This window comes from Thamnophis sirtalis, unplaced genomic scaffold (genome assembly GCF_051295495.1).
Source record: "Thamnophis sirtalis isolate CommonGarterSnake01/CBP01778 unplaced genomic scaffold, rThaSir2_p1.2 scaffold_5, whole genome shotgun sequence".
Taxonomy (NCBI): domain Eukaryota; kingdom Metazoa; phylum Chordata; class Lepidosauria; order Squamata; family Natricidae; genus Thamnophis; species Thamnophis sirtalis.
This window is the reverse complement of record NW_028261385.1, coordinates 103,221,728-103,236,428: the sequence shown is the minus strand read 5'-3', so window position 1 is coordinate 103,236,428 and position 14,701 is coordinate 103,221,728. Positions and strand designations below refer to the sequence as shown.

General features: G+C 38.3%; 2 protein-coding genes and 2 long non-coding RNA genes across 8 annotated transcripts in view; 2 read left to right on the top strand and 2 right to left on the bottom strand.

The window, feature by feature from the left end:
* Positions 1 to 3,812, bottom strand: part of GSR (glutathione-disulfide reductase) — an 18,275-nt gene extending 14,463 nt beyond the window's left edge. Inside the window, exons 1-2 of one of the 2 annotated variants that reach the window (XM_014054715.2) lie at positions 3,541 to 3,812; positions 1,048 to 1,074 (exon numbers count right to left, since the gene is read on the bottom strand). In XM_014054715.2, coding sequence (XP_013910190.2) covers positions 1,048 to 1,074; positions 3,541 to 3,780 — 267 coding nt within the window. In that variant the 5' untranslated portion in view covers positions 3,781 to 3,812. The remainder of the gene's footprint in view (positions 1 to 1,047; positions 1,075 to 3,540) is intronic. The other variant, XM_014054716.2, reaches the window with a different exon arrangement.
* The window catches only part of LOC148045510 (uncharacterized), a 19,129-nt gene extending 7,428 nt beyond the window's left edge, over positions 1 to 11,701 (top strand). The window contains exons 4-5 of the long non-coding RNA XR_015696763.1: positions 10,159 to 10,222; positions 11,485 to 11,701. This is a non-coding gene — a long non-coding RNA (uncharacterized LOC148045510). The remainder of the gene's footprint in view (positions 1 to 10,158; positions 10,223 to 11,484) is intronic.
* On the top strand, positions 3,633 to 5,072 carry LOC106539821 (uncharacterized). The gene is made up of 3 exons (XR_001312838.2): positions 3,633 to 3,770; positions 4,653 to 4,847; positions 4,940 to 5,072. It is a non-coding gene; the product is annotated as an uncharacterized LOC106539821 (long non-coding RNA).
* CST7 (cystatin F) overlaps positions 8,088 to 14,701 on the bottom strand; it is a 23,774-nt gene continuing 17,160 nt past the window's right edge. For all 4 annotated transcript variants that reach the window (XM_087716356.1, XM_087716357.1, XM_087716355.1 and 1 more), the window contains 3 exons: positions 12,469 to 12,641; positions 9,704 to 9,823; positions 8,088 to 8,165 (listed from right to left, as the gene is read on the bottom strand). In XM_087716356.1, the coding sequence (XP_087572482.1) occupies positions 8,088 to 8,165; positions 9,704 to 9,823; positions 12,469 to 12,641 (371 nt within the window). The remainder of the gene's footprint in view (positions 8,166 to 9,703; positions 9,824 to 12,468; positions 12,642 to 14,701) is intronic.

The window sequence follows — 14,701 nt, the reverse complement described above, 5'->3', positions numbered from 1 at the left end:
GAATTCTTTGTGACTTGGCATTTTTTGTTAGGTATCTTGGTAAAGCAGAGTAAAAGAGCAACGCTGTTCTTCAGATGTCTTATAGTACAAACAACAGAGTAACAGAGTTGGAAGGGATCTTTGAGATCTTCTAGTCCTACGTGCTGCTCAAGCAGCAGACCCTGGCCTATACCATATCAGACAAATGGCTGTCCAGTCACTTCATAAAAGGCTCCAGTGATGGAGCAACCACAACTTCTGAAGACAAGCTCTTTCACTGGTTCTCACTGTTAGGAAATTTATCCTCAATTCTAGATTGCTTCTCTCCTTATTTAGTTGTTTCCTTCCATTGTTTCTTGTCTTGCCTTCTGGTGCTTTGGAAAGTAGATTGACCTCCTCTTCTTTGTGGCAGCCCCTCATTTATTGGAACACTATCATGTCACCCCTAGTCCTTCTTTTCACTAGATTAGACAAACCCAATTCCTGCAACTGTTCTTCATGTGTTTTAGTCTCTCTCTCTCTAATCAACTTTGTTGATCTTTTCTGCACTTTCCAGAGTCTCAACATCTTTTTTGATAATATGGTGATCAAAACTGGATGCAATATTAAAAGTGTGGCTTTACTAAGGCTTTATAAAGCAGTACTAATATTTCACCTAATCAAGATTCTATCCCTATATGTTAATGCAGCCTTGGGTTGTTATCTTGCTTTCCAAACAACATGGCAAACGACTGCCAAAGTACTATTTTGCATTCCAAATCAAGGATGGACATACCTAATTATTAAAAAGCAGATTTTAGCAGAGTTTGAGGACTAGTATCCACTCTCATGTTTTTATTCGTTTTTATTAAACACCTTTCTATGGCATCATAATCAAAACAATTCTGGTGCTCACTGCCCAATTTTAAAACAGCCTTAGAATGTCAGGGAGAAAATAAAAGATGGCAACATCAATTCAGGGAAAAGTTCTCTGAAACAGCTAGATCTTCAAGCACTTTCAAAATGTCAGCAAAAAATTTCAATGTATTTTTTGAAATATTAGCAAATTGATAGCATAAATTCATTTACCTTTTTAGGTACACACCCAACATTCACCTAAAAGGAAAAAAAAACATTTACTGCAAACATCATGAATCAGTAATTTTAATATAAATAAGAACGGTGTTTAGAAAGTATGCACTGAAATGTTACTAATTTACAAATAATTTTACTTTTTTAATAACAGCAAAATGTGCATCATCTTGATAAATAATATAGTATACTTAAGGTATTTTTCAAGAGGGGTTTGCATTGAAGTGTTATACACTGAAATCCCCCTTAATGCCCAATATTAGGGATGAGGAAACATTTTATTTTCACTGCAACAAACTCCACAGGAATAAATTGGGTGAACCTGAGAATGCCATTGGAAATATGGGCAATCTAAGAAACTACTTGCATCCTACATTTCATTATCCTGAGCATTAGTTCTTAATCATATTTGAAGCACATTTCATTATTTAGTTAGGTAGATATAGGGTTGGTCAGTATCTAGTTAGGGTCTACATGAATACATGTCTTTCTAAATACCTATGAATAGTTTATATCTGATTAAAGTTTGCATGAAAAAGCACCTTTTTTCAGGCAACCTGAATAATTTTCCTGCCCTTTGGTTTCTTCTTGAAGAGAATCCTTGATAGTTCTCAAAGCAAGCCATTTTATAACCCAAATCAACACATTTAATAGACATTTTTACTGATTCCACTGAATGCCTAAATTAAGGGCATTCAAAATTTGCTTTTCATGGATGTTTCATTCTAGTAAATTCTTTTCCACACTGGACTCCTCCAGATGTTGCAATCAGTTCTTTATTGATTACGTGCTTGGAAGTTGACACAGGCTATTGGCTGCCACATAGATCTTCTCCACCCTCAGCTCTCTCCAATCTGCTCCTTCAGATCTTCCAACAGTACATCTAACTCCATCCACCTTGTTGCTAATCATCCTTTTCTTTCTTTCCACTGTTTGCAACATTATGTAATTTCAATATCTTTCAGAATTCCCAGCAAACACAACCAAAGAATGGGAGCTTGAGAAACTACAGCCTCACAACTTTTGAAGGGTATTAAACTGGGGAAGGCTGCTCTATTTAATGACATAAAACAGTTTAGAGTTAAGTTCTTTGAATATACATTCTAAACTTTACTCCTTATTTAGCCCCTTTCTCTGGAATTTTATTCACTCATATTTTCTATCCTTGCATCATTACCAAATCATCAGTTTTAATATTGCCAACCCATTCTCTCCACAACTAATTTGACATTTTTCTTCAACAAACTGTAACCGACACCAATAAGCACCAAGCCACATCTTTAATGTTTGGACTTTTAAACTTTTTAAATTAATTTCTTCAGGGCACATTTCCTGCTTTGTATATAGCATGATGGAAGACTAACAACTAATCTCATAAATTAGAGGAAGCTATAATTCCAACTGGGAAGAAGTGAAGTTTAACACTTGGGAACATTCTGTAATCTGATACTGAACAGTTTGTTACCATCAGAAAAGGACCCATGGATACACTCCTTTTAAAGGCATCCCATAGACACGGAAGAAATAAATAAGAAATGTATAATTAAAAAAATATCCCCACTTCCTGCTTGAGATATAGAAGGGTAAAGCCAGGAAAGACAAGTAGAAGGGGAAAACACAGCAAAGAGCAAAGCACTTCCTGAAATTTTAGTGAAAACTGAATTGGCACAAAACTGATGGGTTCTACTGAGCCGCATTCCACTTGCCTTATCTTGAGAGTAAAAAGAAATTTTTAAAAAGTATATTACATGCAAGAGGAACTGATATATCATAAAGCACAAAGTTGCAACAACACAATCCTAACGTGGGGGAGGGGGGGAATAACGAAACCACAGCTGTTGTATTCACATAACAGGCTGAAAGGAAGACGGGGTTTCCCCCAGCCACCTGAAATCGCAGCCCTATTTAGACTTAGAATAACTTTATTGTCACTTTGAACCAGGGGTGAAATCCAGCAGGTTCTGGAGAATGGGTAGCGGAAATTTTGAGTAGCTCGGAGAACCGGCAAATACCACCGGTGGCTTGCCCCAGAGTGAGGAGGGAATGGAGATTTTGCAGTATCCTTCCCCTGCCACGCCCACCAAGCCACGCCTACAGAACCGGTAGTAAAAAAATTGAATTTCACCACTGCTTTGAACGCACGGTAATCGGCATATATTAAAATGAAATTTCGTGGCATACAGCTCTCAAAGGGTCATCACCACCACCTCCAATTTTCGCCCAGCGTGCTAAGCGAAGCCAGAATCTCAAAAGCAGTTTCACGAAAACCAAATAAAGCACTGCTTAACTGTTTCTGCCCTGCCCGCCCACCGTGTGTTGAGTGAAGGGGGAAGAAAACTTCCACGCCTTCGAGCTCTTGCGGAACTCACTGCCTTGGCATAAGCCCAGTCGGGTCTGCCTACCCACCAGGTATGCAGGCGAGTCTCCTAGGAGTATATTTGCAGCTATTCCCCACCCTCCTTCCTCTCCCCCACCCCGCTGTCGACTCACGCAAGTGCCTCCAAGTCGCCCTTTTTCAATCACAGCAGCCCGGACTCCCAGTTGCGCGGCGCGTCGGGCACTGGCCAATCCGCCCGAGCCGCCCCCCAGCACCAGGTAGTCAAAGCTGGTGACCGGCGAAGAAGAAGAAGAAGAAGAGGCACGGAGTTGGGCCATGGCGGCGACAGCGGCGCGACGAGGAGGACGGAAGGGAACTGTGCAGAAAGCAAAACGCGGGCGAGGTAGCCGCATCCCGCCTCTTCCCTCCTCGGGGGTCGAAAGGGTTAATTTTTCTGCTCTCGGGCGGGGTCCTGTCTTACGCTACCTCGAGACGGGCAGAAGTCTTCCAGCCTCTCGGATTGGCTGTGACGTCCGTCAATCCCTAGCGGAGGCGCAAGAGGAAACAAATTCCGTCTCCGAAGGAGGCGCGCGAGAGAGAGGCGGCTGGAGGCGCCCTCACTTTTCTTGCTGCGGGCCTCGCTTTCGGCAGCGTTTTCGTGCTGGTGCGTTCGAGGTTTCTGCTTGCGACTTGCTTGGACGGGTTGTAAGCATAAGCGCAAAGCCACCTTCTAACCAGAAACGGTGGCTTGGGGTTCTCTTCCTAGTATAGACAGATATTGAACTGCATAGAAGGAGCGCAGTCACCTGCTACCAGGGGGGCAGGGGACTGATCAAAAGGAGACGCCGAACGCAGAGAATCGCGCAGCGGGCAGAGGCTCAGTGGGGATACAACGTAGGCAATCCTGGTTTAGGCGCACGTATTGTGCAAACGGAGAAAGTGGAGACAAATAACCGCCTGGGTCGGGCAAACACAGCATAAGTAGTCCCAAAGGTGCTTTTCTCCAGAGGCAACTGAACTTTCTGTTTTTTCTTTGAAGACGTTTTGCTTCTCATCCAAAAAGCTTATTCAGCTCTCTTCTTGGATGAAAAGCAAAGCGTCTTCAAAGAAAAAAGCAGAAAGTCCAGTCCAGTTGCCTATGGAAAAAAGCACCTTTGGGACACAACCGTGACCTGGATGACTGAGCATCTCCATAGACACAGCATAAGTAGTTCTTTTGCATAGTGTAGTAACTTTGATCTTAGCTGAAAGGCAGGAAACCGTATTATTATTTTTTATTTTTCAGCTTCATCTGGACAGTCTTTGCTGATGACCTTCTCGATTTTACTCCGGGCTATTACATATTCCTATTTCCCCAATTAAGAGGATTTAAGTTGGATAAAGCTTTTGGGGGTTTCTTTAATATTTATTTACAAAAAATGGTACAGATGAAGGCATGTACAATAAACAGTCCAGTGAACATCAGGAGGCTCAGGTTAAAGTATGTTCTTTCCCTTCACTCCCAAAATGGGACTTCATTTCCTTTTACTTAAACCTTTTTGGATTAAGTTTGTTTTGTTTTAAATCACACAGGTTACCTACCTCATTCTCAAAATGGCAGGGGAAAATGTCAAGTGACCTTTATTTATTCATTGGAATTACATTAGAGTTACATTCTGCCTTTCGTTCAGAATCTCAAGGGAGTCTATTTTGTGCTTGCTCCTATTTTTCTCTGGAGCAGCTCAGATAGGTTGGGCTGAGAGAGGGATTGCACTGTCTATCATTTATAACCCTAAGCCTAATTTTGCAATCCCTTCCTGTTCCCCCCTCCCCTGTACCTGCTAAAGGAAAAACAGAATTGCATAACCAGGTTTGGTTTGCCTGGACCTCCCTTTGTTCTACACTCAATACAGTACATTTCTGTTAAAAGGTTTCAGTGAACCAACCAATGACTCAGCAGGAAGAGGCCATGTTAAATTATTATACATGGTGCAAATTAGACAGACTGTGTGGAAATAACCAATTGCACAATGTTGTTTGTCCAGTAATACTAGAACCAGCCACTAAATCTTTCCATTTTAGTAGTAAGGATGGTAAAAAATTACTTCTCAAATTACCATCACATTCTAAATGTGTTTTAGGAAACCATATTCCTCCCACTTTCCAATATAAAACATGTTTTTTCTTGTCCTTAGTGCTCAGTAAGAAATTATTCACCAGCTAGACTGAGCCACCAAGCTGATAGCAAAAGTCTTAATGACAGAAATGCATTCCAAATGTAATAGAACTCCTTTGAGTATATCCAATTAAGAATGAAATCATACAACGTTTCAAATTTGATTGCAGTTTAAGCTCTTAATATCTATATTACCTTGGTGCCTAATCCAAGGTTCTGCAGTTCTTTGTTATGAAAAGTTAGCAGGGGAAAAAAATCACTTTTTCTTCTGCTGCTTATGACTTTGCAAGAGGCAATCTATTCATGTGACCTTGGACTGACTGCTATTTCAATGTCAGCCTCCCAAAGTTGGAACAATCTTTTGAAGATCAGGAAATCTTAATATACAGGCTTTCCTGCTTGAGCAAAGGTTTGGACTAGAAGACCTCCAAGGTCTCTTCCAGCTCTGTTATTCTGTTAATATTGGAATCTGTCCAGAATTGTAACAGTGATTGATGGGTGTTACTCCAAATCCAATAGTTTCTGAGCTGAGTGCTCTACATTATTTTAAAAAATTAAAAAGATCAGTGTTTTTTTAACCTTAGCAATGTTAAGCTATTCTGGATTTCAACTCCCAGAATTTTCCAACCAGCATTCAACTGGAGTTGAAATCCACACATCTTTAAATTGTTGAGGTTGAGAAACATTGAAGATACACATTTTAAAAATAGTATGGTAAATGTAATTAATTCACCTTTGTATAAGTAAACATATGTGGGTTTTTTACAATCACACAATGGCCAGCTGGCCATTTTACTGCAACTGACAAACATAAACAAATCAAAATATAGGTGTAATAGTTTATTAAAATATTTGTCCCTTTTTGGATTTTCTGCTTTTTGTATCTTTGCCATTGTTGGATGACTTTATTTTTTAAATAAATGTCATAAATACCAACCTTTCTTGTTCAATCAAACTGCATTTATGTACTAGTAGAAGCCATATGAGGGTTTCTAATGACATAGTAGAAGATTTTTACAATTTTTGTAAAAAAGCAATTTTTCACAGAACTATATATGTAACAATTACTAGATCAGTGTTTTTCAACCACTGTGCCGCGGCACACTAGTGTGCCGTGACTTAGTGTAAAGTGTGCCGTGGGAAAATTACTTTATATATAGTCAATATAGGCACAGAGTTAAAAATTTTTAACGTTTTCTAATGGTGGTGTGCCTCGTGATTTTTTTCATGAAAAAAGTGTGCCTTTGCACAAAAAAGGTTGAAAAACACTGTACTAGATGACCAAATGTCTTCTTGGTTTCTTAATGGACAGTGGAGAATTTAATCCTCTTAATCAGTCAGCATATCTCTAATAAAGGCTGCAATCTTCATTTGAAATGTCATTTCAAAGAGATAGAATATTTAGATCAGATTGGGGTTAACTGTAGGGGTGATGACATAATTTGAATATGTCCTATTATTTTCTTTGTATTCACTTGTATATTTCATATTTATATAGAATTTCTATTCAGTAGAAATTGTTGCATACATTAAAGACTGAAGAATCTAAAACCATATGTACTATAGAAAACAGGATCTGATGAGTAGGTTGCAACTGATTAAATTGCGAGCACTACAGAGTTGGAAAACAAGGTGTTGCAGAAGAATTTTTTATTGTCAAATTTAATTTGATGTTTTATTCACTCATTTTTTCCCAAAGAAAAATAGAAAGCATAGGGTTGACACCGCAATCTAATTATGTTGTTTGCTAGTTATAGTTAATTAAATGCATAGAAGAATGGCAGTAGTAATCAATCTTAGCAACAGACTCCTTGGTCTTCCTCATTCTTAGACCCTCTAAACAAAAAGCATTATCTTTTGCAAAAACTCCAACTTAAGACACGCTGGCTAGGAATTATGGAGAGTTGTAGTCACTCCAGGAAGATACAATTTGAGAGGAGGTTGATGCATGGTTTGTGCTTGAGATTGATGGCTTGAATCTAATCTTCTAGTGATTCTTGAAAAGGGAAGAGATTGTTAGCATGCTAAGGTAGCAGCAGTTCCTGCTAATTCATTATCTTCAAAATATATGTTCTTGTTTCTCTTTGATATCCCCCACTTTCCCCCTGCACTACCATGTGTATCACTAATCCTACAGCATGGTACTTAGTTCAATTTCATATTTAGATCCTTATTATCCCTGTTGTGTGTGCATTTGCCCTATATATAATGCCTGTAACTGTTCTACCACAACTGATCTACTGTTTCCATATTGTCTCAGAAGTGTCTACAGCCATGATGGTGAACCTATGGCATGCATGCCACAGGTGGCACAGGGAGACCTCTCAGTGGGCATGTGAGCCATCACCCAGCTCAGCTCTACCACACATGCATGCACGCTTCCCGCCGTCCAGCTATTTTTCGGGTCTCTGCCGCACATGCGGGAGATGCATATGCATGCTTTCTTTTCCATTAGAAAATAAATAAAGAAAGACTCCATAGCTATTGGCAATCCAGTGTCTTTATGGACAATTTGTGATGTATCAGTTGACAAAAAAAGTAAACATGCAATATCTACACAGTTTATTAGTGGCAGAACATGACTGGGATCTGGACTTTCTGCTGCCAAGGGATGAGCCAGACTTCGAAATCGCATTTGAATTTCTGAAGGGGGGGGAACAAAAACAAATAAAGGCATTAAATCAGACAAAAGAAAAAAGGCAGAAAATTGCCTTGACTGCTTTATAATTCTATCATCAGTTATTTAAAAAGTTATACAAGAAGATGTTGCATTTTTGCAGTCAGCCTGGCAGTCAATGTGATAATAAGTGACTTACTGCAATGTGATCTTATGAAACAACGGCTTTCAAAGGAATTTTTCCACCTAATTTATTCCAAGAATCATTGGGAGGTGGCACATGTATTTAATAATAAACATTGTACAGTAAATAAATATTAGTAATGTACATTCCTTCTAATGTATTTTAGAAGGACATCCTCTGCAGAAACAATTTGCTCCATCTTCCTTTTCCATATACGGACACAGTTCAATTCCTTCCACTAAAGTGACAGGATACTGCAATCAAAAGTAGTTCCTGAACTGAAGAGGTCTCAGCAAAAAAAGGCTATGATGTTCTTTTCAAACCGGTAGTCCTTGCTTACTGGTCATTTGTTCAGCAATATTTGGAGTTAATACTGCTGTACTAGGAAACTCATGACCAATCCTCAAAATTGCATCTATCACAACCTCCACACAGTCATGCGATCATAATCTGGGTATTTGGCAGCCAGTCCACATTTCAGACACTTGCAGCATCCTCTAGTCGTGTGATCGTGATCTGTGTGACCTTCGCTGCTGGTTTCCTATGAGCAAAGTCAATGGGAAAACTGGCAGGAAGTCATAAGACATGATCACGTGATTTCCTTGCATAACAATTGCACACAACTGCCATCATAAATGGGCCCAGTCACATGATTTTTATGAACACATCTCATAGTGGTGGAGTTGCTACACCCAATTAACCATTGTTAAGCAAGGACCGGTATTGTACCTTTCTTTGATGTTCATTTACTTAACACCTGCTCCTCAAGGTTTATTGTTTTATTTATTATTTTTAATTATTCCCCCCTCCCCAATTTTTCATCTAGCATCTTTTCACTGGGAAATTCAAAGCTGTTCCATGAAATAAATTATTCTTTGCTTCATTTGGAGAATTTGGGGCAATTGCTGAGGTCACTCAGGAAACCTATCCTGGAAGCAACACAGTTCCCTCAAATTTGGACAATGCAGATATAAGAAAGTGAAGCAGAGAATTTATCATGTTTGCTTACACTCTTCTAACATCAAGGAAAAGAGGCCTCAAGGCCATTCTAGTTAACAATGTAGCAGGAGATTGAGCAACACTGTTGTTTCTGCTAAATGACAAGAACTAAAATTATTAGTTGACACTGAAAAATGATTACGTATTCAAAATATATGAGTGAATCCCATGCAAAATGAATTGTGGAGAAATAGCTGTTCAGTTGTTGCTACTAGTTGTCCTCTGCAAAATTCTGGACGAGTGGTAGAAGGCAAGAAGGAGACACAGAAAATTATTGCTCTTTGCTGCCATCTAATGGTTGTCCAGATTTTCACAGTCCAAATCTGGTATTCCTACCCACCCCCGATTTCTTAGAACAGCGCAAAGAAGTTGAACACATACTTTTTGCAGCATCTTGTTCTTCTGGAAATCACATCTGTCCAAGTTGGGATGTGGTATTCTTTTCCTGCATACAGTCCGGCAGATATCGACATCCAGTCTGTATTTCACTCCTTTCACAATCTAAAAAATAACATCAGTTTTCATATTATTAAAGAGCACTGAGAACAGGCAAAGTGAAGAGAACAGAGGCCAAAGAGAGGTCAAAAAGATTGGGGGGAAATGGTGAGGAAACTGGAGGCAATTGAGAACACTCATCCTACTGTTCACAAGTTCATCTGCAAATATTTTGTGTAATTATTTTTAAAAATAATAATTTCAAAGGATAGAGGCTATAATATCAGAAAACAAATTCTTGTCTATGCTAGGTCTAATCTAGCCAGGAATTGGAGAACACTGGAACAAGTTTCACAATAAAAAAGTATAACTACCATCTGGGTTTATCTTATTTCTTTCAGAAAGCAAGAATACAACCAATGCCTGAACCAAGTGTGGTTTGAAGGAGACTTTCCATCTTGCCAGGTGAACGCCAGCCTTCCTTCTCTTTGTTGTTCTCTTCTTCTCCTGTGGACTTTAAGACCTTAGGAGGAGCACAGAACTATGAGTGGGGCTCCAACTACAAAAGGAATAGGCAGGCTGATGGCATCTGAGCAAGGGGGGAATCTGCTGGAAGGAGATACATGAGTGGGTGAGGAGAGCAAAAGAAGATGTAGGTGAGAGGGTGCAGCATCTGCTAGGAGAAAGAGCAGTGTGGTTGGTAAAGAAGAAGCTGGGATGGATTCCAGCACACCGACATGGGAAGAAAGGGGAAGCAGAGCTGTTGTAAGATACCTTCCTCATCCTCCCCAACTCCCAACTGTAAGACTGTGCAAAACCAATGTTTCAGCTGCACTCAGAATAACAGCTAGTAGTAACAGACCCAACAGACTTCAATGTGGTTAAAAAAATTGTTACAGCCCAGGCAACAAATGAAAAAAAAAATAGGACTGTCTGTGTTGGTTTGTTGTGGTTGAAATTTTCCAATTTTCATGAACTCTTGATTGGCTAGAAAAAGGAATAAACAAATAAGTAATACTTTTGACCAATAGAGGAAGCTATGAGGATGCTTAACTCTGAACTGGAGTCTGTCATCAAGAAAATTTTTGATGAGTCTATAACAGTGATAGTGAACCTATTTTGTTTCTGGTACCAAAAACATGTGCATGCGCCCACACCCATAATTTAATGCCCCCCCGCCATGCCGTGGCCCCTGTGCATGCGCTCATGCTTTTTTGGAGTCTGGAGAAAGTGAAAATGGCCTCCCCCGCTCCCCCGTAGGCTAGAAATGGCCCATTTGCTGAATTCCAGTAGGTCCATTTTTTGCCCTCCCCAGGCTACAGCAGCTTTCTTAGAGCCTGGGGAGGGCAAAAAACAGGCCCAACGGGTCAACCGGAAGTTCATTCTCAACTTTTCGGTTGACCCATTGGGCCTGTTTTCCGCCCTCCCCAGGCTCCGGAGGTTTTCTTAAAGCTAACTGGAGTTAATTGGATATATATTGGTGTGATATATATAATTGAATGAAAGTTCTAATGTAGTTTTGTGTTTTGGGTTCTGAATTTAAAATGGTTTCTTTTCCCCCTTTATATACAATCCTTGAATATTTTTTAAAGTTAGTAAAATATCAAAAATAGAAAAAGTGTTTTCTTCCTTTAGAATTAAAAAAATAAAATAATATAGAGGATTCTCTTAGTATGAAATATGCTGAAGATTAATGAATTAACAGAAACATATATTATTCCCCACAGCAAAGAGAAGTAGAGATGGTCAAATTGATTATTTTATCCAAAGAAGAAAATATATCTAACCTTGTTTCTATTTTGAAATTGCTTCCAGATTTTGTGCTTGCAATGAAAAAAAAGAAGAAACTTTGATTTTGCTTTTACTAATTAGATAGGTTTATTGTTATAGAAATGGCTTGTACATACTGTTGTATAAAAATAAAAAGTTGTGGTTGTAATGTTATTATCTTCTACTGTGCTAAAGAAGAAGTTGGTGCCTTTTTCTTTCCTTTACCATCTTTACACCAACTCTTGCCTTCCCTCTCCCCCTAGATTTCTATTACTTTTTTAAATTTTTGTTTGTATTTTATATTTTGATAAACCAATCAAAAAGTTTCATTGGAGAAAATGAAAAAAAAAAGCTTCTCAATCATCCAGATCATGGTTGTCCCAAAGGTGCTTTCCAATAGGGAACTGGACTTTCTTGGGTTTTTCCTTGAAAATGTTTCGCTTCTTCAGTTGAACTTCAGTTCATGAAATAAAACAGCTGTTGTAAGAGAAGTGAAACGTTTTCAAGGATTTTTTTTTAAAGTCCAGTTATCTTTTGAAAAGCATTTTTGAGACATACTGTATTTATAGGGCTCTTTATGACTTAGATTCATAACATACAAAGGAATAGGTATATATTAAAGTATTAGATTATTACTAGATTAGGCATTAGATTCATAGCATTGATGGGCATATAGCATAGCATTGAATATGTTTGGTGATCAGGCTAAATTCAAAAGTTAAGAAAAAGCTCTAAGCTCCTTATGCCTTTTTTGCATATTAAAAGCCTCCTTGAGAGAAGAGAACACAAAATCCTCCTTATCAGTGACCTGTACCATTTCTCAAGGGGAGAAAAATAACCCTCTCACTAGGACAGGAACAAAAAAGCAAGTTTTATTTTGCATTTTTAATCAGCAAAAGAATTAACTGCATTTATTGCTATAAGAATCAAGCAGTACTTACCTGCACTGTGGCTTTATTTATATGAGATTCTTTGAACAAAAATATATCATTTGTACTGTTGTTGTATTTATAAACCCCAAGCCTAGCAGCTCTTTGAACGTTGGGGTCATTTGTCTTTACAGGGAAAGGAGATCCAGGTTGAATCAATGAATTAGGGAACTGCCCAGAGGCACCTGTGCAAGAATAACAATGTACAAATGGACAATTATCTTAAACTCTCAGCCTGGGAAGAAATATTTTATCAGATGATTTATTTCTTTTGATAGAATATATGTCTTTATGCAATACACACACATATGACTCCCTAGAGTGCTCAATGTGTCCTCTCAAAGCACAAAGAGAGGTCAGGTAGTCCTCGAATTACAACTACAACTGAGCCCAAAATGTCTGTTGCTAAGCGAAATATATGTTATGTGAATTTTGTCATGTTTTATGACTTTTTTTACTACAATTGTTAAGTGAATCACTGCAGTTGCAGTTAGCGACACAGTTGTTAAGTGAATCTGGCTTCCCCGTTGACTTTGCTTGTTAGAAGGTCACAAAAGGTGATCACATGACCCCCCCAAGACACTGCAATCGTCATAATTACGAATCAGCTGTCAAACATCTGAATGTTGATCACATGACCATGGGAATGTTGCAATGGTTGTGTGAAAAACTGTCATAAGACATTTTTTTCAGTGCTGATGTAACCTTCAACCATCAGGAAATGAACTGTTCTAAGCTGAGGACTATCTGTATACTTCCATAAATCCTAAATCTTACGGATGAATTACAAGGGCATACCCTCATTGTAAATTCCAAGTAACGTATAGCAAGCCAAGGACTGAAACATAGCTCCAAATACAATAAGCTATATAATAAATTTTTGCATTTAATGTGCATGGAGTCACCTATCTGCCCTTGAGGAGTCCAGAAATATTCTCCTATCTCATTGTGCTTTGAAAAGATCTATCTAACCCTTCTCTGGTTTGTCTTAAAAAGTCATCTATTTTCTTTTCTTGTAGGCTGAATGGCATCTGATGCTGTTATTGTCTTTACAGGGAAAGGAGATCCAGATTGAATCAATGAAATAGGGAACTGCCTTTTTTGCAGGGTCACCTGTGCAAGAATAACAATTTACAAATGGACAATTATTTTAAACTCTCAGCCTGGGAAGAAATATTTTATCAGATGATTTCTTTCTTTGCACTAGGCTAAGGATTAGGCTAGATGTCTCCAAGTTTACTTCCCACCCTTGGATTGAATGGGCAATGGCAAAATTTAAGAAGGATTATGGGAAGAAAATACAAGGAAATTTAGAAACAAATTGTGGGTCAATGTTTCAGTTATACCTCTGCCTTATACTTTGTGAGGGTGTTTGCAGAACTCAATAGTAATCTCTGGTTTACAGAATGAAAGCACTTGTCTGGTTTTCAACAACTTTCAACCATAAACTAATCACCTTGGCTAAATTAAAATAGCACATTGAACTAAAATGTAGTGGGTTATTTTGTGATTAAGTTTGCCTATGAGTCCAGCCAGTATTAGACTATAAGCAAGCCACTTATCTGCCTGTTTTGCTTGTTGTTATCAGTAAAACAAACAGTACTTGCAACTCGTAAAAAATTTTAGTAGGTGGCTCACTGAAGTATCGATTTGCATCAGCATGTACTGTGTTTCCTCTTTCCCTGAAAAATGTCACTTATGCGCATATATTAAATATTCCTTCTTAACATCTAAAGCAACGTAAATGTCAGTGCTACACTCTATTTCTAATGTAGCTTCATTTAATTGTACTTTAAACAAACACTACAATGGAAGGAGCAAGTTAGTAATTTATCAAGCCCCAGATCATTTTTAAACTTCCTGCCTCTGCTTTTTCTGTGTATTCTCATTTGATGGTTTATTTAATTGGTTTTGTTGATGATCGTACAAAATGAGCCATAAAAAACAAAATGCTGCCCTTTTCCATGGTAGAACTATATATCATGATAATAATATAAAAATAATGACAGCGCAGCAATATGAGCAATGAGAACTTTCTAGCATAAGAGACTCTAATGTCACAAATGTATTCATAAAGTTGTCATACTTTTTAAAAATAAACTTGTTGAATAAACAATCCACCGTTTGAAGGACATTTCACAATGGCCAGGTTTTGGAAATGGAATTATTCAACTGCTTGCTATCATAAGCTAACAATCCACCCAATATTAAACAGCATTAGGAAGATCAACATTTCCTCTCTTAT